At 46.7% G+C, this 27,399-nt stretch overlaps 2 protein-coding genes and 2 long non-coding RNA genes across 12 annotated transcripts; 2 read left to right on the top strand and 2 right to left on the bottom strand.

Moving 5' to 3' along the window:
• Positions 1 to 270: 270 nt before the first annotated feature.
• KLHDC10 (kelch domain containing 10) lies at positions 271 to 27,077 on the bottom strand. Its single transcript, XM_051773621.1, has 9 exons — positions 26,916 to 27,077; positions 21,101 to 21,322; positions 16,806 to 16,960; positions 13,553 to 13,701; positions 10,623 to 10,707; positions 5,637 to 5,703; positions 4,213 to 4,260; positions 3,251 to 3,390; positions 271 to 1,600 (listed from the first exon to the last, which is right to left on the bottom strand). The coding sequence occupies exons 1-9, from the start codon at positions 27,058 to 27,060 to the stop codon at positions 1,391 to 1,393; spliced, it is 1,221 nt and encodes a 406-aa protein (XP_051629581.1). The 5' UTR covers positions 27,061 to 27,077; the 3' UTR covers positions 271 to 1,390.
• On the top strand, positions 14,432 to 15,644 carry LOC127463777 (uncharacterized). Its single transcript, XR_007900938.1, has 4 exons — positions 14,432 to 14,527; positions 14,714 to 14,835; positions 15,052 to 15,298; positions 15,547 to 15,644. It is a non-coding gene; the product is annotated as an uncharacterized LOC127463777 (long non-coding RNA).
• On the bottom strand, positions 22,882 to 25,941 carry LOC127463772 (uncharacterized). 9 transcript variants are annotated; one of them, XM_051773611.1, is made up of 5 exons: positions 25,560 to 25,857; positions 24,956 to 25,426; positions 24,481 to 24,517; positions 23,476 to 23,697; positions 23,055 to 23,359 (listed from the first exon to the last, which is right to left on the bottom strand). In XM_051773611.1, exons 1-5 carry the CDS (start codon positions 25,855 to 25,857, stop codon positions 23,083 to 23,085), a joined length of 1,305 nt encoding a protein of 434 aa, XP_051629571.1. In that variant the 3' UTR covers positions 23,055 to 23,082. The 9 variants fall into 9 exon arrangements, with proteins under 9 accessions (XP_051629575.1, XP_051629571.1, XP_051629572.1 ...); XM_051773612.1 differs by lacking the exon at positions 24,481 to 24,517 and adding an exon at positions 24,044 to 24,080; XM_051773609.1 differs by lacking the exon at positions 24,481 to 24,517 and adding an exon at positions 24,044 to 24,260 and having other exon boundaries at positions 23,057 to 23,359; positions 23,476 to 23,868; positions 25,043 to 25,426.
• Positions 23,689 to 25,026, top strand: LOC127463775 (uncharacterized). Its single transcript, XR_007900930.1, has 3 exons — positions 23,689 to 23,761; positions 24,108 to 24,525; positions 24,964 to 25,026. It is a non-coding gene; the product is annotated as an uncharacterized LOC127463775 (long non-coding RNA).
• Positions 27,078 to 27,399: the final 322 nt, after the last annotated feature.

The following is a 27,399-nucleotide window of genomic DNA, read 5'->3' as shown; positions in this document are numbered from 1 at the left end:
GAAAGGGGTTGGAACAACATCATGAACGTTGGGAAAGACCTCCAAGGTCCAAAATCTCCAAATCCCAAGGGACAGAGCCGAAGACTCTGTTGCTCCAAAGCACCCAGGGAAGCCTCAGCTTCGATTTTCCTGAGCCTTGGAGGGGAAAAAAAAGCAGGAAGTGAAGGTGGAGAAGGAGGAAAACCCCTGCCCAGGCCCAGGGGAAGGTGAGTTTTTTGGGCTGGTGAGTTTTTCGGGATGGCAGCGACGGCAGCAGGCAGGGCCTCGGGATCGACGCCGCTCCGGTTTATTGGGATGGGAATGCAGCCTCTGGAAAGGGAACTGAAAGCCCAGTTTGGAGCTGGAAGCCTGGCCCTGGGTGAGCAGGAAAAGCTGATGTTTAAAAGAAAAGGCACTTAAAAAAATGGGCTGAGACGGAAAAGGAAGGATTCAGCAGGAATTCCAGGGGCCACTGGAGGGGCTCCGGAGCCGAGCTGAAGGGACAGAGCGTGGAGCCCCTCCTTCCCTGCTCCCTTGGATCCCTCTCCCTGCCCTTTTCCCCTGGGATTTCCTGGGCCTTTACACGCTTGAACCCGGTTTTAAAGGGAGCAGGGAGGGTGGTGACACGAGGAAAAGGGCCGGGAATGATGTGTGGGAAGAAGGGAAAGTGGAAAAGGCGGGAGAGGCCGAGAGCTGGGGGGGGTTTGGAGCCCGAAATCCACGGGGGGAGTTTTCCTGGGGCTCATTCCACGAGCAGGAAAGGTTAAAACAGCCTCAGGCAAAGCTTCTCCCTCCCCACTCCCTGTTCAGCTGCCCTGGAGCAGCAGCTTTTCCCTCTGGTTTTCCAAGGAAACCTCTCGAGGAGGGGCAGGGGGGTTGTTTCCAAGCGCTGCTCCGGGGAAAGCTGCGGGAATACGGCCCGGGAAAGACGTGCAAAAAGCAGGAGGGACTGCTGGGAATTGTTGGGATGGGAGAGGGGGAGCTCAGGAGGGATTGTTGGGATGGGAGAGGGGGAGCTCAGCTGGGAAGGAGGGATGAGTTATCCCAGGAAAAGAGCAGCCGGGGGGTGGTTGTGCGGCGACTGTTCCTCGTCAGTCAGTGCGGGCGGCCATTCCTTAATTAGCTCCCTAATTAATCCCAGCAGCGGGCTGGTTGGATGAGTCCCAGGGAAGGTTTTGGGATCTGAGAGCTCCATAAATAAAAAGGGGATTGATTTCTGTTTGTCTCTCTGTTTGTTTGTTTGCTTTCCCAAGGGCTCCGAAGGTCCCGGAAGGCGGCGCCGGATCCGCGGGATGAGGCTCCGGGCGGGTTCCCGGCGTTCCCACCGATCCAGGGTGTCCATAAATAAGGCTGGGAAGGGGGTTCTGCGGCACAGGGAATCTCGGGGGGGGGTGAGGGAGGAGCAGAACCCTCATTTTAGCCGCTCCACCAGTCCCTGGGTGAGTCCGAGGTGCAGGAGCTGAGGCCGGGACAGGGTGGCCAAGTGGGGGAAATATTCCAGGAGCTTTTCCCAGCACAGTTCCAGCAGGCTGGGAACCACCAGCCACAGCTTGAAGAGGGAGCCAGTCCGTTTGTTCTCGTGGATGTTCACCACCCCTCCGTGCACGTACATGCAGCCGGCCTGCGGGAACACGGACACGGAATTATGGAATGGCCCGGGAAAAATGGGAGTGATCCGGGGGAGCTCCGGCCCAAAAATTCCATTTGAGGAGTGGGACAAAGGGTTGAGAAATCACAGCCAGGAAAAGCAGGAGCTGGCTGTGGAGTTGCTCTGGATTTTGGGTGAGTTCCACCCCAAAAAATCCACTTCAGAATTTTGGGATTTAGGGACAAAGTGTTATTAAATTACTATGGAGTCTAAATGGGAAGAGAGGGAATTACACAGGGATAGCACAGCCAGGAAAACCAGGAGCTGCTCTGGAGTCTGGGGGAGTTCCACCCCAAAAATTCTGTTAAAATGGAATGGGACAATGTGTTAATAAATTAGGATAGAGCCTGGATGGGAAGAGAAGGAGAGGGAATTACACAGGGAGCAGGAGCTGCTCTGGATTCTGGGGGAGTTCCAGCCCAAAAATTCCATTAAAATGGAATGGGACAGTGTTAATAAATCACAGCCAGGAAAAGCAGGAGCTGGCTGTGGAGTTGCTCTGGATTTTGGGTGAGTTCCACCCCAATAATTCCATTAAAATGGAATGGGACAAAGTGTTAATAAATTACTGTAGAGCCTGGATGGGAAAAGAGGGAATTACACAGGGATAACACAGCCAGGAAAAACAGGAGCTGCTTTGGAGTCTGGGGGAGTTCCAGCCCAAAAATTCCATTAAAATAGAATGGGACAAAGTGTTAATAAATTAGGATAGAGCCTGGATGGGAAAAGAGGGAATTACACTGGGATAGCACAGCCAGGAAAACCAGGAGCTGCTCTGGATTCAGGGGGAGTTCCAGCCCAAAAATTCCATTTGAGGAGAGGGACAAAGGGTTGAGAAATCACAGCCAGGAAAAGCAGGAGCTGGCTGTGGAGTTGCTCTGGATTTTGGGTGAGTTCCACCTCAAAAAATCCATTTCAGAATTTTGGGATTTAGGGACAAAGTGTTATTAAATTACTATGGAGTCTAGATGGGAAGAGAGGGAGAGGGAATTACACAGGGATAGCACAGCCAGGAAAAGCAGGAGCTGCTCTGGATTCTGGGGGAGTTCCAGCCCAAAAATTCCATTAAAATGGAATGGGACAATGTGTTAATAAATTAGGATAGAGCCTGGATGGGAAAAGAGGGAATTACACAGGGATAACACAGCCAGGAAAACCAGGAGTTGCTCTGGAGTCTGGGGGAGTTCCACCCAAAAATTTTCCATTAAAATGGAGTGGGACAAAGTGTTAATAAATCACAACCAGGAAAAGCAGGAGCTGCTCTGGATTCTTAGGTGAGTTCCACCCCAAAAATTCCACTAAAATAGCAAAAGCCTCCCAAAAACTGCTGCATCCAGCAGAGGTCACTTCCCTGGGAACACCAGCCCTGTTTGCAGCCCTCACCCCCTGGATCAGGGCTTGGATGGACGATCCCAATGCCAGGAATGATCCCAATTCCAAGCTCTTCATCATGGCCAAAAAACCCTCTCAGCAGTGATTTCCAAAGGGTTGGGAACAGGCTCAGGTGTCAAACCTTTCAGGCTCTTCCCAGTGGGATCAGACCCCCTTATTTTGGGATCCCCTGCCCTGGGATGGGCGCTCCCGACCCCGGGAATGTCTGGGAATGCCCGGGGAGGGACTCACGGGCGTGACGGCGGCGCAGTGGAAGTAGACGGGCTCCGGCATCGCCGCCGGGAGCTTCACCCACTGGAATGTCTGGAGGTTGAGCTTCCAGAGGTCCCCCAGGATCACCTCCCCGTTGTAGCCCCCGCACACGAACACGTCTGGAAGAGAAGGAGAGCCTGGAGGATTCCCAGGGTTGTTCCCAAGCCCGGGAGAAGTCAGGGATTGACTCCTCCCCTCCAGGGGTTTTTGGGATGGGGGATTGTTTGAGCTCCCGGGAGCTCCCGGAGCACTGAAATGATCCTGGAATGGTTTGGGTGGGAAGGGACTTTGGGATCAGCCAGTTCCAATCCCAACACCTCCCACTATCCCAGGTTGCTCCAACCTGCCCTTGGACACTCCCAGGGATCCAGGGGCAGCCACAGCTTCTCTGGGAAATCCATTCCAGCCCCTCCCAGCCAGCAATTCCTTCCCAATATCCCACCTATCCCTGCCCTCTGGCAGTAGGAAGCCATTCCCTGTGTCCTGTCCCTCCATCCCTTGTCCCCAGTCCCTCTCCAGCTCTCCTGGAGCCCCTTCAGGCCCTGCAAGGGGCTCCAAGATTTTCCTGGAGCCTTCTCTTCTCCAGGGGAACATTCCCAGCTCTCCCAGCCTGGATTTCAAACCCCCAGGGAGCAGCCCCAGCTCCTGATCCCTCCTCATTCCCAGCTTTTCCCAAGTTCTCGACCCCGAGGCAGCGAATTCCCGCTGGCTGCAGGGCACTGGGATCATTTCCCTCCTGGGAATTCCCTCCTGGAACACAGGGAATTCAGTCCTCAGCCTGAGGAGCTTGGAAAAAAGAAGGATCAACGTTGGGACTGCTCAAGGCCTGGGAATTAGGGAAAAAACCCCTTCCAGGAAAGCCACACATTCCCTGCAGCTTTCCCAGCTCCCCAGTGCCCGGTTTTCCCAGATCCATGGGTTTTCCAGAGGCCAAATCTCACCATTTTTTATCTGGACGCAGCTGTGGCACCTTCTGGCAGCTGGAAAACCTGGGAATGAAGAAATAAATGAAAAAAGGAATCAATAAAAGCAATTCCAGTCGGTTTGAAGTCCCCAGGGAAGCGGGAATTCTGCCCCAGCGCTTCAGCCCGGGCTCCTGGGTGGGATTTTTTTTCCAGGGATTTTGTGCTTTCCTGCAGCCACAGGTATAAAAGTTCCTCTCCAGGGAAGGGAGAAAGGGGCTGGAATGTTGTCCCAGCTCCCACCCAGGGCTTGGAAAAGCAGCTCTGAGGATCCAGGGAAAGGCCAGGGCAGCACTCAGGGGCAGAGCTGGAATTTTTTGGGAGCAGGATCAGGGATCCAGGGAAAGGCCAGGGCAGCACTCAGAGGGAGAGCTGGAATTTTTTGGGAGCAGGATCAGGGATCCAGGGAAAGGCCAGGGCAGCACTCAGAGGCAGAGCTGGAATTTTTTGGGAGCAGGATCAAGGATCCAGGGAAAGGCCATGGCAGCACACAAGAGGGAGAGCTGGAATTTTTGGGGAGCAGGAACAGGGATCCAAGGAAAGGCCAGGGCAGCACTGAGAGGGAGAGCTGGAATTTTTTGGGAGCAGGGCCAGGATCAGGGATCCAGGGAAAGGCCAGGGTAGCACTCAGAGGCAGAGCTGGAATTTTTGGGAGCAGGATCAGGGATCCAAGGAAAGGCCAAGGCAGCACTCAAAGGGAGAGCTGGGGTTTTCTGGGAGCAGGGCCAGGATCAGGGATCCAAGGAAAGGTCAGGGCAGACTTGGTGCCTCAGAAGGAGAGCCGGAATTTTTTGGGAGCAGGGCCAGGATCAAGACTCCAGGATCAGGGATCCAGGGTCAGGGATCCAGGGAAAGGCCAGGGCAGCACTCAGAGGGAGAGATGGAATTTTTGGGGAGCAGGATCAAGGATCCAGGATCAGGGCCAGGGCAGCACTCAGAGGGAGAGATGGAATTTTTTGGGAGCAAGATCAGGGATCCATGGAAAGGCCAGGGCAGCACTCAGAGGCAGAGCTGGAATTTTTGGGAGCAGGATCAGGGATCCAGGGAAAGGCCAGGGCAGCACTCAGAGGGAGAGCTGGAATTTTTGGGAGCAGGGCCAGGATCAGGGATCCAGGGAAAGGCCAGGGCAGCACTCAGAGGGAGAGCTGGAATTTTTGGGAGCAGGGCCAGGATCAGGGATCCAGGGATCCCCTCCTGGCTTTAAATCCCTTCCCATGGGTTTTAATCCTGGCTGCCAAAGCCCAGCCACGACTCCAAAACCGGGATTAAATCCCAGCCTGATTTATCCCGCCATGGATTCACCATTCCCGTCGATCCCACATTTCATTTAACACTGTTTTAGGAAAACCTGCCTCCTCCAGCCCCTTTGGTCCCCGTTTTTCCCAGGAAATTCCCGGACTCACCGACTTTCTCGTGGGGTTTGGTGGGAATCTCCTCCCAGGTGTTGGTTTCCAGGTTGTAGGCGTGGATCTGGAATGACAGGGAGCATCCAGGAGCTCGTCCCCCATCCCAAAAAATCCCTTTGGGGAGTCAGGAACTAAGCAGGACTAAACCCCACCCCCTAAGCCCAGCTCAGCTCCAGGAAAAACCGGGATTATGGCTCCCCAAATAACCTGGAATGGGACAAATCCCACCCTGCTGGCTCGGGATTATTTGGGAATACTTGGCTTGTCATTTTAGAAAATCCCTGATCCAGGGTTTCATTATGGAATATCCCTGATCCAGGATTTCATTGTGGAATATCCCTGATCCAGATTTCCACATGGAATATTCTTTATCCAGGGTTTCATTCTGGAATATCCCTGATCCAGGATTTCACTGTGGAATATCCCTGATCCTGGATTTCATTATGGAATATCCCTGATCCAGGATTTCATTGTGGAAAATCCCTGATCCTGGATTTCATTATGGAATATCCCTGATCCTGGATTTCATTATGGAATATCCCTGATCCTGGATTTCATTATGGAATATCCCTGATCCAGGGTTTCACTGTGGAAAATTCTGAGAATTGAAATGAAAATAAGGGGCAGGAATGGAATTTAATGAAATTAAAATCAGATTTTGTGAAAAGAAAGTAAGTGACATGAACAGAATTTAATGAAATAAAATCAGATTCTGTGAATTAAAATGAAAATAAATGATGTGAATGGAATTTAATGAAATAAAATGAGATTCTGAGAATTGAAATGAAAATAAGGGACAGGAATGGAATTTAATGAAATAAAATCAAATTACATGAATTGAAATGAAAATAAATGATGTGAATGGAATTTAATGAAATTAAATTCAGATTCTGTGAATTGAAATGAAAATAAGGGACAGGAGTGGAATTAATGAAATTAAATGAGATTCTGTGGAATGATAATTAGTGATGTGAATGGAATTTAAATGAAATTAAAATTAAATTAAATTAAATTTAATTTAAATTAAAATAAGATTACATGAATTGAAATGAAAATAATTGACAGGAATGGAATTTAATGAAATTAAATTCAGATTCTGTGAATTGAAATGAAAATAAGGGACAGGAATGGAATTTAATGAAATAAATTCAGATTACATGAATTGAAATGAAAATAAATGATGTGAATGGAATTTAGTGAAATAAAATCAGATTCTGTGAAAAGAAAATAAGGGACATGAACAGAATTTAATGCAATAAAATCACATTCTGAGAATTGAAATGAAAATAAGGGACAGGAATGGAATTTAATGAAATAAAACCAGATTCTGTGAAATGACAATTAGTGATGTGAATGGAATTTAAATGAAATTAAAATTAAATTAAATCTAATTTAAATTAATTAAATTAAAATAAGATCACATGAATTGAAGTGAAAATAAGGGACAGGAATGGAATTTCATGAAATAAATTCAGATTCTGTGAATTAAAATGAAAATAAATGATGTGAATGGAATTTAATGAAATTAAATGAGATTCTGTGAAATGACAATTAGTGAGGTGAATGGAATTTAATTTAATTTAATTTAAATTAAATTAAATTAAGATGACATGAATTGAAATGAAAACAACTGATAGGAGTGGAATTTAATGAAATAAATTCAGATTCAGTGAATTGAAATGAAAATAAATGATGTGAATGGAATTTAATGAAATAAAATCAGATTCTGAGAATTGAAATGAAAATAAGGGACAGGAGTGGAATTTAATGAAATTAAAATCAGATGCTGTGAATTGAAACAAAAAAAAAGTGACAGGAATGGAATTTAATGAAATAAATTCAGATTACATGAACTGAAATGAAAATAAATGATGTGAATGGAATTTAATGAAATTAAATCAGATTTTGTAAATTGAAATGAAAATAAGGGACAGGAATGGAATTTAATGAAATAAAACCAGATTCTGTAAAATGACAATTGGTGATGTGAATGGAATTTAAATGAAATTAAAATTAAATGAAATTTAATTTAATTTAAATTAAATTAAAATAAGATTACATGAATTGAAATGAAAATAAGGGACAGGAATGGAATTTAATGAAATAAAATCAGATCCCATGAACTGAAATGAAAATTTAATGAAATTAAAATCAGATTCTGTGAATTGAAATGAAAATAAATGATGTGTATGGAATTTAATGAAATTAAATGAGATTCTGTGAAATGACAATTAGTGATGTGAGTGGAATTTAATGAAATTAAAATCAGATTCTGTGAACTGAAATGAAAATAAATGATGTGAATGGAATTTAATGAAATAAATTCACATTCTGTGAAACGACAATTAGTGATGTGAATGGAATTTAAATTAATTTAATTTCAATTAAATTAAAATAAGATGACATGAATTGAAATGAAAATAAGGGACAGGAACAGAATTTAATGAAATAAACCAGATTCTGTAAAATGACAACTAGTGATGTGAATGGAATTTAAATTAAATTAAATTAAAATTAAATTAAATTAAATTTAAATTAAATTAAAATAAGATTACACGAATTGAAATGAAAATAATTGACAGGAATGGAATTTAATGAAATTAAAATCCGATTCCGTGAACTGAAATGAAAATTTAATGAAATTAAAATCAGATTCTGTGAATTGAAATGAAAATAATGACAGGAATGGAATTTAATGAAATAAATTCCGATTTTGTGAATTGAAATAAGGGACAGGAATGGAATTTAATGAATTAAATTCAGATTACATGAATTGAAATGACAATAAATTATGTGAATGGAATTTAATGAAATTAAAATCAAATTCTGTGAAAAGAAAATAAGTGACATGAAGAGAATTTAATGAAATAAAATCAGATTCTGTGAATTGAAATAAGAGACAGGAATGGAATTTAATGAAATAAAATCAAATTACATGAATTGAAATGAAAACAAACGATGTGAATGGAATTGATGAAATAAAATGAGATTCTGTGAATTGAAATGAAAATAAAGGACAGGAATGGAATTTAATGAAAAAAAATTCAGATTTTGTGAATTGAAATGAAAATAAGGGACAGGAGTGGAATTTAATGAAATTAAAATCAGATTCTGTGAATTGAAATGAAAATAAGGGACAGGAATGGAATTTTATGAAATAAAATCAAATTACATGAATTGAAATGAAAATAAATGATGTGAATGGAATTGATGAAATAAAATGAGATTCTGTGAAATAATTAGTGATGTGAATGGAATTTTATTTAATTTAAATTAAATTAAATTAAATTAAAATAAGATTACATGAATTGAAATGAAAATAACTGACAGGAGTGGAATTTAATGAAATAAAATCAGATTCTGGGAATTGAAATGAAAATAAGGGACAGGAATGGAATTTAATGAAATAAAATCAGATTCCGTGAACTGAAAAGAAAATTTAATGAAATAAAATCAGACTCTGTGAATTGAAATTACAATAAGTGACAGGAATGGAATTTAATGAAATTAAATTCAGATTTTGTGATCTGAAATGAAAATAAGGGACAGGAGTGGAATTAATGAAATTAAATGAGATTCTGTGAAATGACAATTAGTGATGTGAGTGGAATTTAATTTAATTTAATTTAGATTAAATTGAATTAAAATAAGATTACATGAATTGAAATGAAAATAAGTGACAGGAGTGGAATTTAATGAAATAAATTCAGATTACATGGATTGAAATGAAAATAAATGATGTGAATGGAATTTAATGAAATAAAATCAGATTCTGAGAATTGAAATGAAAATAAGGGACAGGAGTGGAATTTAATGAAATAAACCAGATTCTGTGGAATGATAATTAGTGATGTGAATAGAATTTAAATTAAATTAAAATTAAATTAAATTAAATTTAATTTAAATTAAAATAAGATTACATGAATTGAAATGAAAATAACTGACAGGAACGGAATTTAATGAAATTAAAATCAGATTCTGTGAATTGAAATGAAAATAAGGAACAAGAAGGGAATTTAATGAATTAAATTCAGATTAGATGAATTGAAATGAAAATAAATGATGTGAATGGAATTTAATGAAATTAAAATCAGATTCTGGCAATTGAAATAAGGGACAGGAATGGAATTTAATGAAATAAATTCAGATTCTGTGAATTGAAATGAAAATAAGTGACATGAACAGAATTTAATGAAATAAAATCAGATTATATGAATTGAAATGATAATAACTGACAGGAACAGAATTTAATGAGATAAAATCAGATTCTGTGAACTGAAATGAAAATTTAATGAAATTAAAATCAGATTTTGTGAATTGAAATGAAAATAAGGGACAGGAAGGCAATTAATTGCATTAAAAATCAGATTTTGTGAATTGAAATAAGTGACAGGAATGGAATTTAATGAAATAAATTCAGATTCTGTGAATTGAAATGAAAATAAGGGACAGGAATGGAATTTAATGCAATAAAATCAGATTATATGAATTGAAATGAAAATAAATGATGTGAATGGAATTTAATGAAATTAAAATCAGATTCTGGCAATTGAAATAAGGGACAGGAATGGAATTTAATGAAATAAATTCAGATTCTGTGAATTGAAATGAAAATAAGTGACATGAACAGAATTTAATGAAATAAAATCAGATTCTGTGAATTGAAATGAAAATAAGGGACAGGAACGGAATTTAATGAAATAAATTCAGATTCTGTGAATTGAAATGAAAACAAGGGGCAGGAAGGGGAAGGAAAAGTGGACCTTTCATTTTCTTTCATGAAAGGAAAAGTGGACCTTTCATTTTCTTTCGTGACAACAAAAAATAAATAAAATTAAAAAGCATAAAAAACCAAGAAAAAGTAACACAAAAAACCCCAAAAACCGAAACAAAACCCCACAAACAAACACAAAAACCCCCAAACCCACCCAAATAATCAGATTTCTGGCAGTGCCAGGGAATTCCCAGCTGGAATTGCCTCACCTTGTCCAAGGAATAGGCTGTCCAGGAGGTTCCCCCTCCCAGGATGTAAATCCTCTGCCCGTCGTGGGCCATCTCGTGTCTGTACCTGGGGGGAAAGGATGGGAAAAACCTCTGGAAAAGCCTCCAGGGCCAGGGATTCCAGGAGGAATTCCGAGCCTGGCTGTCCCTTGGGAGAGGGGGGAGTTTCCCTGGATTGCACAGGGTGGTTTTCTGGGAGCGCCGTGGGAGTTACACCCAGGGATTTATGGAGCAGCAGGACTCCAGAGGCAACAACATTCCAGCCTTTTCCTCACTAAAATGAGCCCTGGAAGTGTCCAAGGCCAGGCTGGAGCAATGTAGGATCCACATCCAAAAATATTCCAACCCTTTTCCTCTCTAAGATGAGCCCTGGAAGTGTCCAAGGCCAGGCTGGAGCAATGTAGGATCCACATCCAGCAACATTCCAGCCCTTTTCCTCACTTAAATGATCCTTGGAAGTGTCCAAGGCCAGGCTACAACAACTTGGGATCCACATCCAACAATATTCCAGCCCTTTTCCTCTCTAAGATGAGCCCTGGAAGTGTCCAAGGTCAGGCTGGAGCAACCTGGGATCCACATCCAGCAACATTCCAGCCCTTTTCATAAATAAGATGAGCCCTGGAAGTGTCCCTGTGCAGGCAGGAGCAATGTAGGATCCACATCCAAAAATATTCCAACCCTTTTCCTCACTTAAATGATCCCTGGAAGTGTCCAAGGCCAGGTTGGAACAATCTGGGATCCACATCCAGCAACATTCCAACCCTTTTCATAACTAAGATGAGCCCTGGAATTGTCCAAGGTCAGGCTGCAACAACTTGGGATCCACATACAACAATATTCCAGCCCTTTTCCTCTCTAAAATGAGCCCTGGAATTGTCCAAGGCCAGGTTGGAGCAACCTGGGATCCACATCCATCAAAATTCCAGCCCTTTTCCTCACTAAGATGATCCCTGGAAGTGTCCAAGGCCAGGCTGGAGCAATCTGGGATCCACATCCATCAAAATTCCAGCCCTTTTCCTTGCTAAGGTGATCCTTGGAAGTGTCCAAGGCCAGGCTGCAACAACTTGGGATCCACATCCAACAACATTCCAGCCCTTTTCATAAATAAGATGAGCCCTGGAATTGTCCAAGGTCAGGCTGGAACAATCTGGGATCCACATCCATCAAAATTCCAGCCCTTTTTCCTCTCTAAAATGAGCCCTGGAATTGTCCAAGGCCAGGTTGGAGCAACCTGGGATCCATATCCAGCAACATTCCAGCCCTTTTTCTCCCTAAGATGATCCCTGGAAGTGTCCAAGGCCAGGCTGGAGCAATCTGGGATCCACATCCAGCAACATTCCAGCCCTTTTCATAACTAAGATGATCCTTGGAAGTGTCCAAGGCCAGGCTGCCACAACTTGGGATCCACATCCAACAATATTCCAGCCCTTTTCCTCACTAAAATGATCCCTGGAAGTGTCCAAGGTCAGGTTGGAGCAATGTAGGATCCACATCCAGCAACATTCCAGCCCTTTTTCTCCCTAAGATGAGCCCTGGAAGTGTCCAAGGCCAGGCTGGAGCAAGCTGGGATAGTGGGAGGTGTCCCTGTGCAGGCAGGGATTAGAAGGGGATGGATCTCACAGGTGGATGAGAAGGTCCAAGGTGGAATGAGACGGATCTCCAAGGTCCTTCCAACCCAAACTGCAGGGGCTTCTTGTGGCCCAAGGGCAGGACCCGGCCCTTGGCCTTGGGGAACCTCAGCCCCTTGCAATCAGCCCATGGATCCAGCCTGGCCAGGGCCCTCTGCAGAGCCCTCCTGCCTTCCAGCACATCAACACTCCCCCAGCTTGGGCTCACCTGCAATGTGCTGATGGTTCCCTCCATCCCCTCATCCAGATCATCAATAAAGACATTAAACAGGACTGGGCCCAGCACTGATCCCTGGGGACACCCCTGGGGACGGATCCCAGCTGGATGCAGCTCCATCCCCACCACTCTCTGGGCCCAGCACTGATCCCTGCTCCTTCCAACCCAAACCACCCCACACCCCTGTGATGATCTCCCAGCCCTAAACCAGGACAAACCCAGGATCACCCACCCATCCCAGCTCCCCTGGACAAACCCAGGATCACCCACCCATCCCAGCTCCCCTGGACAAACCCAGGACCACCCACCCATCCCAGGACAAACCCAGGACCACCCACCCATCCCAGGACAAACCCAGGATCACCCACCCATCCCAGCTCCCCTGGACAAACCCAGGATCACCCACCCATCCCAGCCCTAAACCAGGACAAACCCAGGATCACCCACCCATCCCAGCTCTCCTGGACAAACCCAGGATCACCCACCCATCCCAGCCCTAAACCAGGACAAACCCAGGATCACCCACCCATCCCAGCTCTCCTGGACAAACCCAGGACCACCCACCCATCCCAGCTCCCCAGGACAAACCCAGGATCACCCACCCATCCCAGCTCCCCTGGACAAATCCAGGATCACCCACCCATCCCAGCTCCCCAGGACAAATCCAGGATCACCCACCCATCCCAGCTCCCCTGGACAAACCCAGGATCACCCACCCATCCCAGCTCCCCAGGACAAACCCAGGATCACCCACCCATCCCAGCTCCCCTGGACAAATCCAGGATCACCCACCCATCCCAGCTCCCCAGGACAAATCCAGGATCACCCACCCATCCCAGCTCCCCTGGACAAACCCAGGATCACCCACCCATCCCAGCTCCCCAGGACAAACCCAGGATCACCCACCCATCCCAGGACAAACCCAGGATCACCCACCCATCCCAGCTCCCCGGCGTCGGGATCAGCGTCCCGACAAAGCCCTTCCCGCACTCCCAAACCCTCACCAGCTCCTCCCTCCCGGCCTGCCAACAATCCTAAAACCCCTGCTGGGGGTTTTCCATGCCCACCTCTCCTCGGGCATGTCACAGGACATGTTGTTGGGCTTCAGCTGGACCCACTCGCGGGTGTTGAGGTCGAGCCGGTGCAGGTCGGTGCTGTAGATGTAGCCGGTGGTGCCGCCGAACACGTAGAGGCAGCCGTTGATGATGGCCATGGCCTGGGGAGAGCGGGCACAGGGGCACCTCTGGGGCCGGGAAACGGGGAATTCCTGCCCTTCCCCACCCCGGGGACAGGGGAAGGGGCCTTGGCCCTGCTAAAACATCCCCTGGGGGAGCGCAGGGAGAGGGGACACCGCGGGGGGAGGGAATGCCCGGACACCACGGGCAGCCAGGGAGCCCCAAAGGTTCTGGGGCTGATAAAAATGGGACCTGAAAGTTCTTGTGCTGATAAAAATAACACCTAAAAGTTGTTTTTCTGATAAAAATGGGACCTAAAAGTTCGTGTTCTGATAAAAATAACACCTAAAAGTTGTTGGTCTGATAAAAATGGGACCTAAAAGTTCTTGTTCTGATAAAGATGAGACCTAAAAGTTGCTCGAATAAGGCCTAAAAGTTCTTGTTCCGATAAAAATAAGCCCTAAAAGTTATTATTCTGATAAAAATAAGCCCTAAAAGTTGTTTTCTAATAAAAATCAGACCTAAAAGTTCTTGTTTTGATAAAAATGAGACCTAAAAGTTTGTGTTCTAACAAAAATAAGACCCAAAAGTTGTTTTTCTAATAAAAATAAGCCCTAAAAGTTGTTGCTCTAATAAAAATGAGACCTAAAAGTTGTTGTTCTAATAAAAATGAGACCTAAAAGTTTGTGATCTAATAAAAATCAGACCTAAAAGTTGTTATTCTGATAAAAATAAGACCTAAAAGTTCTTGTTCTGATAAAAATAAGCCCTAAAATTCTTGTTCTAATAAAAATGAGACCTAAAAGTTGTTGTTCTGATAAAAATGAGACCTAAAAGTTCTTGTTCTAATAAAAATAAGACCTAAAAGTTCTTGTTCTGATGAAAATAAGCCCTAAAATTCTTGTTCTAACAAAAATAAGACCCAAAAGTTGTTTTTCTAATAAAAATAAGCCCTAAAAGTTGTTGCTCTAATAAAAATGAGACCTAAAAGTTGTTGTTCTAATAAAAATAAGACCTAAAAGTTGTTACTCTGATAAAAATAAAACCTAAAAGTTCTTGTTCTAACAAAAATAAGCCCTAAAAGTTCTTGTTCTGATAAAAATAAGCCCTAAAATTCTTGTTCTGATAAAACTGAGACCTAAAATTTGTTATTCTGATAAAAATAAGCCCTAAAAGTTGTTCTGACAAAAATGAGACCTAAAAGTTCCTGTTCTAATAACAATAAGCCCTAAAAGTTCTTGTTCTGATAAAAAAAAAGACCTAAAAGTTGTTTTTCTAAGAAAAATAAGACCTAAAAGTTGTTTTCCTGATAAAAATAAGCCCTAAAAGTTCTTGTACTAATAAAAATGAGACCTTAAAATTCTTGTTCTGATAAAAATAAGCCCTAAAAGTTCTTGTTCTAACAAAAATAAGACCTAAAAATTCTTGTTCTAATAAAAATAAGCCCTAAAAGTTGTTTTCCTAATAAAAATAAGCCCTAAAAGTTCTTGTTCTAATAAAAATGAGACCTAAAAGTTGCTGTTCTAATAAAAATAAGACCTAAAAGTTTTTGTTCTGATAAAAATGAGACCTAAAAGTTCTTGTTCTAACAAAAATAAGCCCTAAAAGTTCTTGTTCTGATAAAAATGAGACCTAAAAGTTGTTGTTCTAATAAAAATAAGACCTAAAAATTCTTGTTCTAATAAAAATAACACCTAAAAGTCGTTATTCTGATAAAAATAACACCTAAAAGTTGCTTTTCTAATAAAAATAAGACCTAAAAGTTCTTGTTCTAATAAAAATAAGCCCTAAAAGTTTGTGTTCTAATAAAATCAGACCTAAAAGTTGTTTTTCTGATAAAAATAAGCCCTAAAAGTTCTTGTTCTAATAAAAATCAGACCTAAAAGTTGTTGTTCTGAAAAAAATAAGACCTAAAAATTCTTGTTCTAATAAAAATAACACCTAAAAGTTGTTATTCTGATAAAAATAACACCTAAAAGTTGTTATTCTGATAAAAATGAGGCCTAAAAGTTCTTGTTCTAATAAAAATAAGACCTAAAAATTCTTGTTCTGATAAAAATCAGATCTAAAAGTTGTTTTTCTAATAAAAATAAAACCTAAAAGTTGTTGTTCTAATAAAAATCAGACCTAAAAGTTGTTTTTCTGATAAAAATAAGCCCTAAAAGTTCTTGTTCTTGTCATTACTTGGAGTTTTGGGGTTTGAAATAAAACCTAAACCCACTGTTTGCATTTAGAGTTTGGAATATGAAAATAAAATGTACATACCCCTGTTTTCATTCAGAGTTTTGGGATTTGATCCACAAACCCCTGTTTTAGAGTTTGGGGTTTGGAAAATAAAACTTAAATCCACTGTTATTATTTGGAGTTTGGGGTTTGGAAAATAAAACCTAAATCCACTGTTTGCATTTGGAGTTTTGGGTTTGGAAACTAAACCTAAATCTACTCTTTGTATTTGGAGTTTTGGGGTTGGAAAATAAAACCTAAATCCCCTGTTCTCATTTGGAGTTTTGGGGTTGGAAATAAAACCTCAATCCACTGTTTTCATTTGGAGTTTTGGGGTTGTAAATAAAACCTACAAATCCCTGTTTACATTTAAGAGTTTTGGGGTTGGAAATAAAACCTAAATCCATTGTTTTCATTCAGAGTTTTGGGATTTGATCCACAAACCCCTGTTTTCATTTAGAGTTTGGGGTTTGGAAATAAACCTAAATCCACTGTTTGCATTTGGAGTTTGGGGTTGGAAAATAAACCCTAACCCCACTGTTTGGGGTCTGACCCCACAGTTTTCACTCCGAGTTTTGACCCCAAACCCTCCAACCCCCTTTTTTTTCATTAAGAATTCGGAGTTTCGACCCCTTTTCACTCCCAATTTTGGGCTTTGAAGGTTCTGAGGTCCCAGAACAACCCCTTAAATCCTCCCCCCTTTCCCACCCCACCTCTCCAGGTGTTCAGCAACCACATTCCCACCCTCCTGACCCCCCCACCACCCTCCCTTTTCCCGGGAAACCTCCGGGAACCGCTTGCTTCCCTCGCGCGGGATTTCCCCGCATTTTATTCCCGGAGGGGGGAATTTTCCTTCCAAGGAGGGGGGGGGAGAACAACTCCCAGGGCAGGGAATTGTGGCTCCCAGGGAATTCTTTCCCACCTGTCCATAGATCCTGTTGGGTTTCTTGCCCCTGCAGCTGAGCAGGGCCCACCTCTTGTACTTGACGTTGCAGACGTGGACGTCGTTGCCGTTGCTCTCCCCGAAGGGGATCCCGGTGCCCCCGAACACCAGCAGGTTGTTCCCGTGCAGGACCACTGGGAGAGAGGGACATTTCTTGGGATGAACTGGGAAAAACAGCCGGGTCTGGGGTGGTTCTGGGATGGTGGAGGGGGAGGGTGTCCCTGCCATTGGTCCCTGGCCAAGCATTCCGTGATCCCAAGGCGTGGAGAGCAGGGAGTGCTCAAACACTGCACTGAGGGCTCCAAAGGAGGGAGAGTCCAGGCTAAATGCAGGGATAAATCCAAAGGGCTGCTTGGGAAAATGGGCAGTGAACAAAAACATCTGGGTTTGGATGCTCCGGGATGGCGGTTGGAAGTGAAATCCCTGGAAAACCCCTCCTGCTTTCCCAGTTAGAAAAATCCCCAATCCCAACCCAAACTCGGGGCCTGCTGGCAAAACATCATCCAGAATTCCCAGATCTTGCCTGCATTAAATTCCAGCTCCAGAAACAGGGATTGTGCTCCCACACACCCATGACACGGATGCTCTGAGGTGTCTGCTGGAAGTTTCCAGTGAAACCCGTGGAAAACCCCTCCTGCTTTCCCATTTCCCCTCTCCCAATCCCAACCCAAACTCAGGATCTGCTGGCAAAACATCATCCAGAATTCCCAGATCTTGCCTGGATTAAATCCCAGCTCCAGGAGGAGGGACTGTGTTCCCACACACCCATGACATGGATGCTTTGGGATCTCTGCTTGGAACACCCCTGCAGTGACACCCCTGGAAAACCCCTCCTGCTTTCCCAGTTTCCCTCTCCTAGTCCCAACCCAAACTCAGGATCTGCTGGCAAAACATCATCCAGAATTCCCAGGCCTTGTGTGGATTAAACTCTCCAGGATGAGAACAGCTCCAGGAGTAGGGATTGTGCTCCCACAGATCCATGACACGGATGCTCTGGGATTTCTGCTTGGAACAACCATCCAGTGACACCCCTGGAAAACACCTCCTGCTTTCCCAGTTTTCCTCTCCCAGTCCCAACCCAAACTTGGGGTCTATTTGTGGAATAGCTGGAAACATCATCCAGAATTCCCAGTCCTTGTGTGGATTAAACTCTCCAGGATGAGAACAGCTCCAGTAGCAGGGATAGAGTTCCCACACCCCCATGACACGGATGTTTTGGGATGCCTGTTTGGAACAACTCTGCAGTGAAATCCCTGGAAAACCCCTCCTGCTTTCCCAGTCTCCCTCTCCCAATCCCAACCCAAACTCAGGATCTGCTGGCAAAACATCATCCAGAATTCCCAGATCTTGCCTGCATTAAATCCCAGCTCCAGGAGGAGGGACTGTGTTCCCACACACCCATGACATGGATGCTTTGGGATCTCTGCTTGGAACAACCATCCAGTGACACCCTTGGAAAACCCCTCCTGCTTTCCCAGTTTTCCTCTCCCAATCCCAACCCAAACTTGGGGTCTGCTGGCAAAACATCATCCAGAATTCCCAGATCTTGCCTGGATTAAACTCTCCAGGATGAGAACAGCTCCAGGAGCAGGGACTGTGTTCCCACACACCCATGACATGGATGCTCTGGGATCTCTGCTTGGAGTAACCATCCAGTGAAACCCCTGGAAAACTCCTCCTGCTTTCCCAGTCCCCCTCTCCCAATCCCAACCCAAACTCGGGTTCACTTCCAAAACAGCTGGAAACACCTCCAGAATTCCCAGTTCTTGTGTGGATTAAACTCTCCAGGACTAAAGCAGCTCCAGGAGCAGGGATTGTGCTCCCACACCCCCATGACACGGATGCTCTGGGATCTCTGCTTGGAGCAACCATCCAGTGAAACCCCTGGAAAACCCCTCCTGCTTTCCCATTTCCCCTCTCCCAATCCCAACCCAAACTCAGGATCTGCTGGCAAAACATCATCCAGAATTCCCAGATCTTGCCTGCATTAAATCCCAGCTCCAGGAGCAGGGACTGTGTTCCCACACACCCATGACATGGATGCTTTGGGATTTCTGTTTGGAACACCCCTCCAGTGACACCCCTGGAAAACACCTCCTGCTTTCCCAGTCTCCCTCTCCCAATCCCAACCCAAACTCGGGGTCTATTCAAGGAACAGCTGGAAACACCTCCAGAATTCCCAGTCCTTGTGTGGATTAAACTCTCCAGGATTAAAGCAGCTCCAGGAGCAGGGATTGTGCTCCCACACACCCATGACAAGGATGCTCTGAGGTGTCTGCTGGAACTTTCCAGAGAAATCCCTGGAAAACACCTCCTGTTTTCCCAGTTTCCCTCTCCCAATCCCAACCCAAACTTGGGTTCACTTCCAAAACAGCTGGAAACACCTCCACAATTCCCAGTTCTTGTGTGGATTAAACTCTCCAGGATTAAATCCCAGCTGCAGGAGCAGGGACTGTGTTCCCACACACCCATGACATGGATGCTTTCGGATCTCTGCTTGGAACAACCACCCAGTGAAACCCCTGGAAAACACCTCCTGCTTTCCCAGTCTCCCTCTCCCAATCCCAACTCAACTTCAGAACCTGCTGGCAAAACATCATCCAGAATTCCCAGGTCTTGTGTAGATTAAACTCTCCAGGATTAAAGCAACTCCAGGAGCAGGGACTATTCCCACACCCCCATGACATGGATGCTCTGAGGTGTCTCCTTGGAACAACCCTGCAGTGAAACCCCTGGAAAACCCCTCCTGCTTTTCCAGTTTCCCTCTCCCAATCCCAACCCAAACTCGGGGCCTGCTGGCAAAACATCATCCAGAATTCCCAGATCTTGCCTGGATTAAAACACCCAGGATAAAAGGAACTTCAGGAGCAGGGACTGTATTCCCAAACATCCATGACATGGATGCTCTGGGATCTCTGCTTGGAGCAACCATCCAGTGAAACCCCTGGAAAACCCCTCCTGCTTTCCCAGTCCCCCTCTCCCAATCCCAACCCAACCTCAGGATCTGCTGGCAAAACATTATCCAGAATTCCCTGATCTTGCCTGGATTAAACTCTCCAGGATGAGAACAGCTCCAGGAGCAGGGACTGTGTTCCCACACACCCATGACATGGATGCTCTGGGATCTCTGCTTGGAGCAACCATCCAGTGAAACCCCTGGAAAACCCCTCCTGCTTTCCCAGTCCCCCTCTCCCAGTCCCAACCCAAACTCGAGGTCTATTCAAGGAACAGCTGGAAACACCATCCAGAATTCCAAGGCCTGGTCTGGATTAAAATAACCAGGATTAAAGGAACTTCAGGAGCAGGAACTGTGTTCCCACACACCCATGACATGGATGCTCTGGGATCTCTGCTTGGAGCAACCATCCAGTGACACCTCTGGAAAACCCCTCCTGCTTTCCCAGTCTCCCTCTCCCAATCCCAACCCAAACCTGGGGCCTGCTGGCAAAACATCATCCAGAATTCCCAGATCTTGCCTGCATTAAATCCCAGCTCCAGGACCAGGGATGGGGTTCCCACATGGATGCTCTGAGGTGTCTCCTTGGAGCAACCATCCAGTGAAAGCCCTGGAAAACCCCTCCTGCTTCCCCAGTTTTCCTCTCCCAGTCCCAACCCTGCCTTGGGGTCTATTTGTGGAACAGCTGGCAAAACATCATCCAGAATTCCCAGATCTTGCCTGCATTAAACTCTCCAGGATGAGAACAGCTCCAGGAGCAGGGACTATTCCCACACACCCATGACATGGATGCTTTCGGATCTCTGCTTGGAACAACCACCCAGTGAAACCCCTGGAAAACCCCTCCTGCTTTCCCAGTCTCCCTCTCCCAATCCCAACTCAACTTCAGAACCTGCTGGCAAAACATCATCCAGAATTCCCAGGTCTTGTGTAGATTAAACTCTCCAGGATTAAAGCAGCTCCAGGAGCAGGGACTGTGTTCCCACACCCCCATGACACGGATGCTCTGGGATCTCTGCTTGGAGCAACCATCCAGTGACACCCCTGGAAAACACCTCCTGCTTTCCCATTTCCCCTCTCCCAATCCCAACCCAAACTTGGGGTCTGCTGGTAAAACATCATCCAGAATTCCCAGATCTTGCCTGCATTAAACTCTCCAGGATTAAAGTAGCTCCAGGAGCAGTGACTGTGTTCCCACACCCCCCTGACATGGATGCTCTGGGATCTCTGCTTGGAACACCCCTCCAGTGACACCCCCGGCCAACCCCCCACATTCCCATTCCCATTTCCATGCCATGCCACCCCGCCCGGTACGTACGGGACATGGATGCCAGCTCCCTGGGCATGTAGCCCTCGGTGCCCAGCTGGTGCCAGGTGTCAGTGGCGAAGTTGTACCTCCAGAGCTCCCGGAACAGGGGATAATCCTCGTTGTCGGGGCCGCCCGACTCGTCGTAGTCGGGGTTGTACCCCCCGAACACGTACAGGTTGGAGCTGTCGGCAACACAGCGATGGCCACTCCGGGCGGGGGGACAGCGATGGCCTGGGAATGGGAAATATGGCTCTGGGAACAGGGAATGAGGGGTGGGAACAGGGAACAGTCGGGGTTGTACCCCCCGAACACGTACAGGTTGGAGCTGTCGGCGACGCAGCGATGGCCGCTCCGGGCGGGGGGACAGCGATGGCCTGGGAATGGGGAATGAGGGATGGGAATGAGGAATGTAGATCTGGGAACAGGGAATGAGGGATGGGAACAGGGAATGAGGGGTGGGAACAGGGAACAGTCGGGGTTGTACCCCCCGAACACGTACAGGTTGGAGCTGTCGGCAACGCAGCGATGGCCGCTCCGGGCGGGGGGACAGCGATGGCCTGGGAATGGGGAACAGGGAATGAGGGATGGGAATGGGGATAACAGCTCTGGGAATAGGGAATGAGGGATGGGAACAGGGAATGAGGGATGGGAATAGGGAATGAAGAGTTGGGAATGGGGAATGAGGAGTTGGGAATGGAGAATGAGGGATGGGAACAGGGAATGAGGGATGGGAACGGGGAATGTAGATCTGGGAACGGGGAATGAGGGATGGGAACAGGGAATGCAGCTCCAAGGGAAGAGGGAATACAGGGAAACAGAATATGGCTCTGGGAACAGGAAATGCGGCTCCAGGAACAGGGAATGAGGAGCTGGGAATATGGAATGCGGTTCTGGGAATAGGGGATGCAGCTCCAGGGGAACAGGGAACACAGGGAAACAGGGAATGAGGCGCTGGGAATAGGGAATGCGGCTCTGGGAATAGGGAATGCACCTCCAGGGAATACAGCTCCAGGGGACAGGGAATACAGGGGAACAGGGAATACACCTCCAGGGAACAGGGAATACAGCTCCAGGCAAACAGGGAATACAGGGAAACAGGGAATACAGCTCAGGGGAACAGGGATCACAACTCCAGGGAATAGGGAATACAGGGGAACAGGGAATAAAGCTCCAGGGAACAGGGAATACAGCTCCAGGGGAACAGGGATCACAACTCCAGGGAAACAGGGAATACAGGGAAACAGGGAATACAGGGAAACAGGGAATAAAGCTCCAGGGAACAGGGAATACAACTCAGGGAACAGGGAATACAGCTCCAGGGAAACAGGGAATACAGCTCCAGGGAATCATTTAAAAGGCTGGGGATGTGTCCAAGGGTCTGGGATGCACCTGCTGGGTGAGTTTTCCAAGGAATTGGTGTTTAGGGATAGGGAAGCAGAGGGAAATGGCTCTGGGAGGATCCGAGCAGGGCAAGGGAGAATCTCATTCCTTGTGGAATCTCATTCCCTGGAACACCTGGAAATCCTCCCACAAAAGCTCTTCCCAAGAGAAATTCCCCTTGGTTTCATTCTCCCTTGGAAAACAATTCCCAAATGTTTGTATTTAAAGTTCCCTGAGAGGAATGGAGAGGAAAAGTCTGGAATTCTTTCCCTCCTGCCCAAACCTTTCTGTGTCTCCTCCTTTATTCCTTGGATTTCAAGGAGACTTTTCCACCTTAAAGTGACCCAGGAATGACAGAACAAGGAAAAACCTGCTCCTGGATCAAGGTTTTTCCAGGGGGAGGGAGCTGGGAATCCACCTGGGATTCCCAAAGGGAATCTTCCCTAAAATCCAAGGGGAATAAAAGCAGGGAGGAGAATCCAAGCCCTGGATTTCAGCTGGAACAGGGAAAAAGGGTGACTCAGGAAAATATCCTGGTTGGACCAATCCAGGGACCTTCAATTCTCCCACTGATTTTCTATGGAATTTCTAAGGGAGCAGGAGCCTGGGAATCATCTGATAAGGATCCCAAATATTCCTGTCAGAGCTGGGAACAAAAGGAAAGGAGAGGAAAACCTGAGGCAGGAAGGATTTTTCCTGCAGGAAGAGGGGAAGAGATGGATTTTCCAGCCTGGATAATGAACTTGGAAAACTAATAAGGAATGGTTGGAAGGGGAAGAGAGGGAAGGAATGAAGGGGAAAATCCGTGGATATTCCAGGGCCTCAGTTAAAAGGGAAGGAATCTGGAAAGTTGGGAATGCCAGAGAAGTGGGAGGGGAGAAAATAAACCTGGAACATCTGGAATGCCAGAGAACTGGAAAATAAATCTGGGAAGTCTGGATGGGAATTGGGAAGAAAACAAAGCTGGAAAGACTGGAAGAAAACTGGGAGGTGAGAAAACAAACCTGGAAAGTCTGGAATTGCAGGGAATTGGGAGGTGAGAAAATAAGCCTGGAATGTCTGGAATTTCTGGAGAACTGGGAAGTAAGAAAACAAACCTGAAAAGTCTGGAATTCCAGAGAACTGGGAGGTGAGAAAACAAACCTGGAAACTCTGGAAAAAAAATGGGAAGAAAATGAAGCTGGAAACTTTGGAATTCCAGAGAATTGGGAGGAGACAAAGTAAACCTGGGAAGTCTGGATGGGAACTGGGAAGAAAACAAACATGGAAAGTCTGAAAGAAAACTGGGAGGTGAGAAAATAAACCTGGAATGTCTGGAATTTCTGGAGAATTGGGAGGTGAGAATATAAACCTGAGAAGTCTGGAATTCCAGAGAAGTGGGAGGGGAGAAAATAAACCTGGAAAATCTGGAATTCCAGGGAACTGTGAGGTGAGAAAATAAAGCTGGGAAGTCTGGAATTTCTGGAGAATTGGGAGGTGAGAAAATAAACCTGGAAAGTTGGGAATGCCAGAGAAGTGGGAGGGGAGAAAATAAACCTGGCAAGTCTGGAATTGGGAGGTGAGAATGTAAACCTGGGAAGTCTGGATGGGAATTGGGAAGAAAACAAAGCTGGAAAGTCTGGAAGAAAACTGGGAGGTGAGAAAAGAAGCCTGGAAGGTCTGGAATTCCAGAGAACTGGGAAGTAAGAAAATAAACCTGAGAAGTCTGGAATTGCAGAGAACTTGGGAGGTGAGAAAATAAACCTGGGAAGTTTGGAATTCCAGAGAACTGGGAGGTGAGAAAATAACCCTGGAACATCTGTAAGAATATTGGGAAGTAAGAGAATAATCCTGGAAAGTTTGGAATGCCAGAGAAGTGGGAGGGGAGAAAACCAACCTGGAAACTCAGGATGAGGATTGGGAAGTAAAAAAATTGACTTGGAATGTCTGGAATTGCCCAGAATTTGGGAGGAAGAAAATAAAGCTGGAAACTTGGGAATGCCAGAGAAGTGGGAGGGGAGAAAATAAACCTGGGAAGTCTGGATGGGAATTGGGAAGAAAACAAAGCTGGAAAGGTTGGAAGAAAACTGGAAGGTGAGAAAATAAACCTGGAATGTCTGGAATTCCAGGGAACTGTGAGGTGAGAAAATAAATCTGGAACATCTGTAAGAATATTGGAAAGTAAGAAAATAAACCTGGAAAATCTGGAATTCCAGGGAACTGTGAGGTGAGAAAATAAAGCTGGGGAAGTGTGGAATTTCTGGAGAATTGGGAGGGGAGAAAATAAACCTGGAAAGTTGGGAATGCCAGAGAAGTGGGAGGGGAGAAAATAAACCTGGAATGTCTGGAATTTCTGGAGAATTGGGAGGGGAGAATATAAACCTGGGAAGTCTGGATGGGAATTGGAAGGCAGGAAAATAAACCTGGAAAATTTGGAATTGCAGAGGATTGGGAAGTGAGAAAATAAACCTGGGAAGTCTGGATGGGAATTGGGAAAAACCAGACATGGAAAGTCTGGAAGAAAACTGGGAGGTGAGAAAATAAACCTGGAAAATCTGGAATTGCAGAAAACTGGGAGGTGAGAAAACCAACCTGGAACATCTGTAAGAATATTGGGAAGTAAGAAAATAAACCTGGAAAGTTGGGAATGCCAGAGAAGTGGGAGGTGAGAAAATAAACCTGGAAACTCAGGATGAGGATTGGGAAGTAAAAAAAATTGACTTGGAATGTCTGGAATTGCCCAGAATTTGGGAGGAAGAAAATAAAGCTGGAAACTTGGGAATGCCAGAGAAGTGGGAGGGGAGAAAATAAACCTGGGAAGTCTGGATGGGAATGGGGAAGAAAACAAAGCTGGAAAGTCTGGAAGAAAACTGGGAGGTGAGAAAATAAGCCTGGAAAGTCTGGAATTTTTGGGAAGTAAGAAAATAAATCTGAAAAGTCTGGAATTCCAGAGAACTTGGAGGTGAGAAAATAAACCTGAAATGTCTGGATGGGAATTGGAAGGTAGGAAAACAAACCTGTAAATTCTGGAATTGCAGAGGATTGGGAGGTGAGAAAATAAACCTGGAAACTTGGGAATGACAGAGAACTGGGAGGTGAGAAAATAAACCTGGATTGTCTGGAATTTCTGGAGAATTGGGAAGTAAGAAAAGAAACCTGTAAATTCTGGAATTGCAGAGAGCTGGGAGGGGAGAAAATAAACCTGGGAAGTCTGGATGGGAATTGGGAAGAAAACAAAGCTGGAAACCAGTCCCCAGACCCCTCAGGGGTTTTAGGGACACCCCCCAGGACCTTGGGAATGGGGGTATCCCAGTCCTGGATCCCCCAGGAATGGGGGTGTCCCTGTCCCCATCCCTCAGGACCTTGGGAATGGGGGTATCCCAGTCCTGGATCCCCCTGGTCCCCATCCCTCAGGACCTTGGGAATGGGGGTATCCCCGTCTCAAACCTCCCAGGGATGGGGGTGCTCCTGTCCCAGACCCTTCCAGAGCTTTTGGGACACCTTTCATGGCCTTGGGAATGTCCAGATCCAGGACACCCCAGAAACAGGGAGATCATCCCGTCCCCAAACCCTCTGTGCCTTGGGAATGGGGGTATCCCAGTCCTGGATCCCTCTGGGATGGGGGGGTCACCCCTCAGGACCTTGGGAATGGAGATATCCCAGTCCTGGATCCCCCTGGGATTGGGGTGCTCTTGTCCCAAACCACTCAGGGATCATGGAGACGGGCGTGTCCCGATCCAGGGCACTCCAGGAATGGGGAGATCATCCCATCCCCAATCCCTCTGTGCCTTGGGAATGGGGGTATCCCAGTCCTGGATCCCCCTGGGATGGGGGTGTCCCTGTCCCCATCCCTCAGGACCTTGGGAATGGGGGTATCCCCGTCTCAAACCTCCCAGGGATGGGGGTGCTCCTGTCCCAAACCCTTTCAGAGCTTTTGGGACACCTTTCATGGCCTTGGGAATGTCCAGATCCAGGACACCCCAGAAACAGGGAGATCATCCCGTCCCCAAACCCTCTGTGCCTTGGGAATGGGGGTATCCCAGTCCTGGATCCCTCTGGGATGGGGGGGTCACCCCTCAGGACCTTGGGAATGGAGATATCCCAGTCCTGGATCCCCCTGGGATTGGGGTGCTCCTGTCCCAAACCCCTCAGGGATCTCGGGGACGGGGGTGCCCCGATCCAGGGCACCCCAGTGATGGGGGGGTCACCCCGACCCCTCAGAGCTTCGGGGACGGCGGTTTCTCAGTCCCACCCCCCCCCCCTCCCGGACCTTGAGGAGGGAGAGCCGCGGCCCCCAACCCCTCAGGGCCTGGGGGACGGGGTTTGCGGGTCCCTCAGTGCCTCGGGATCGCGGCTGTCCCGCTGCCCCTGCCCGTCCCCTCAGGGCGGGGATGCTCCTGTTCCAACCCCCCCCTCAGCCCCCTCAGCCTCGGGGTCACCCCCGCCCGCCCGGGCCGCCACTCACCCGCTGCCCGCGGCCTGGCCGGCAGCTGCACGAAGCGATTGAGGGTCCCGCCGGCGCCATCGCCGCCGCCCGAGGGGCCCCCTGAGGGTCCCCCCGCGCCCTCCCCGAGCCCGAGCCCGGCCCGGGCCGCGGCCGCCGCCGACATAGCCCGGCCGTCCTGTGGGACGGGGCGCTCCGGCCAATCAGCGCGCGGCTTCTTGGGCCGCGACCTATCAGCCGCGCGCTTGTTGGCAGGTGGGAGAGCCGAGCGATCGATGCAGGGTGGAGCAATAGAGCGCCGAGCGCGGCGGCGCGGGGACACTCGCGGGGACACCCACGGGGACACTCACAGGGACACTCACAGGGGGGCTCGAGGGGACATTCCGGGGGTGGCTTCACCCCCAGAGCGCCCCGCGGGGTCCTCTAGGCCGCGGTGTCGCGGTGGGGAGGGGGCATGAGCAGCCCGGCGGCGCAGGCGGAACGTTGTTGCGCGGGGCGGAACGTT

Source organism: Manacus candei, unplaced genomic scaffold (genome assembly GCF_025592945.1).
Source record: "Manacus candei isolate 608988 ecotype Guabito, Panama unplaced genomic scaffold, ASM2559294v1 h1tg000174l, whole genome shotgun sequence".
Taxonomy (NCBI): Eukaryota; Metazoa; Chordata; class Aves; order Passeriformes; family Pipridae; genus Manacus; species Manacus candei.
This window is presented reverse-complemented; position numbering and strand designations above follow the sequence as displayed.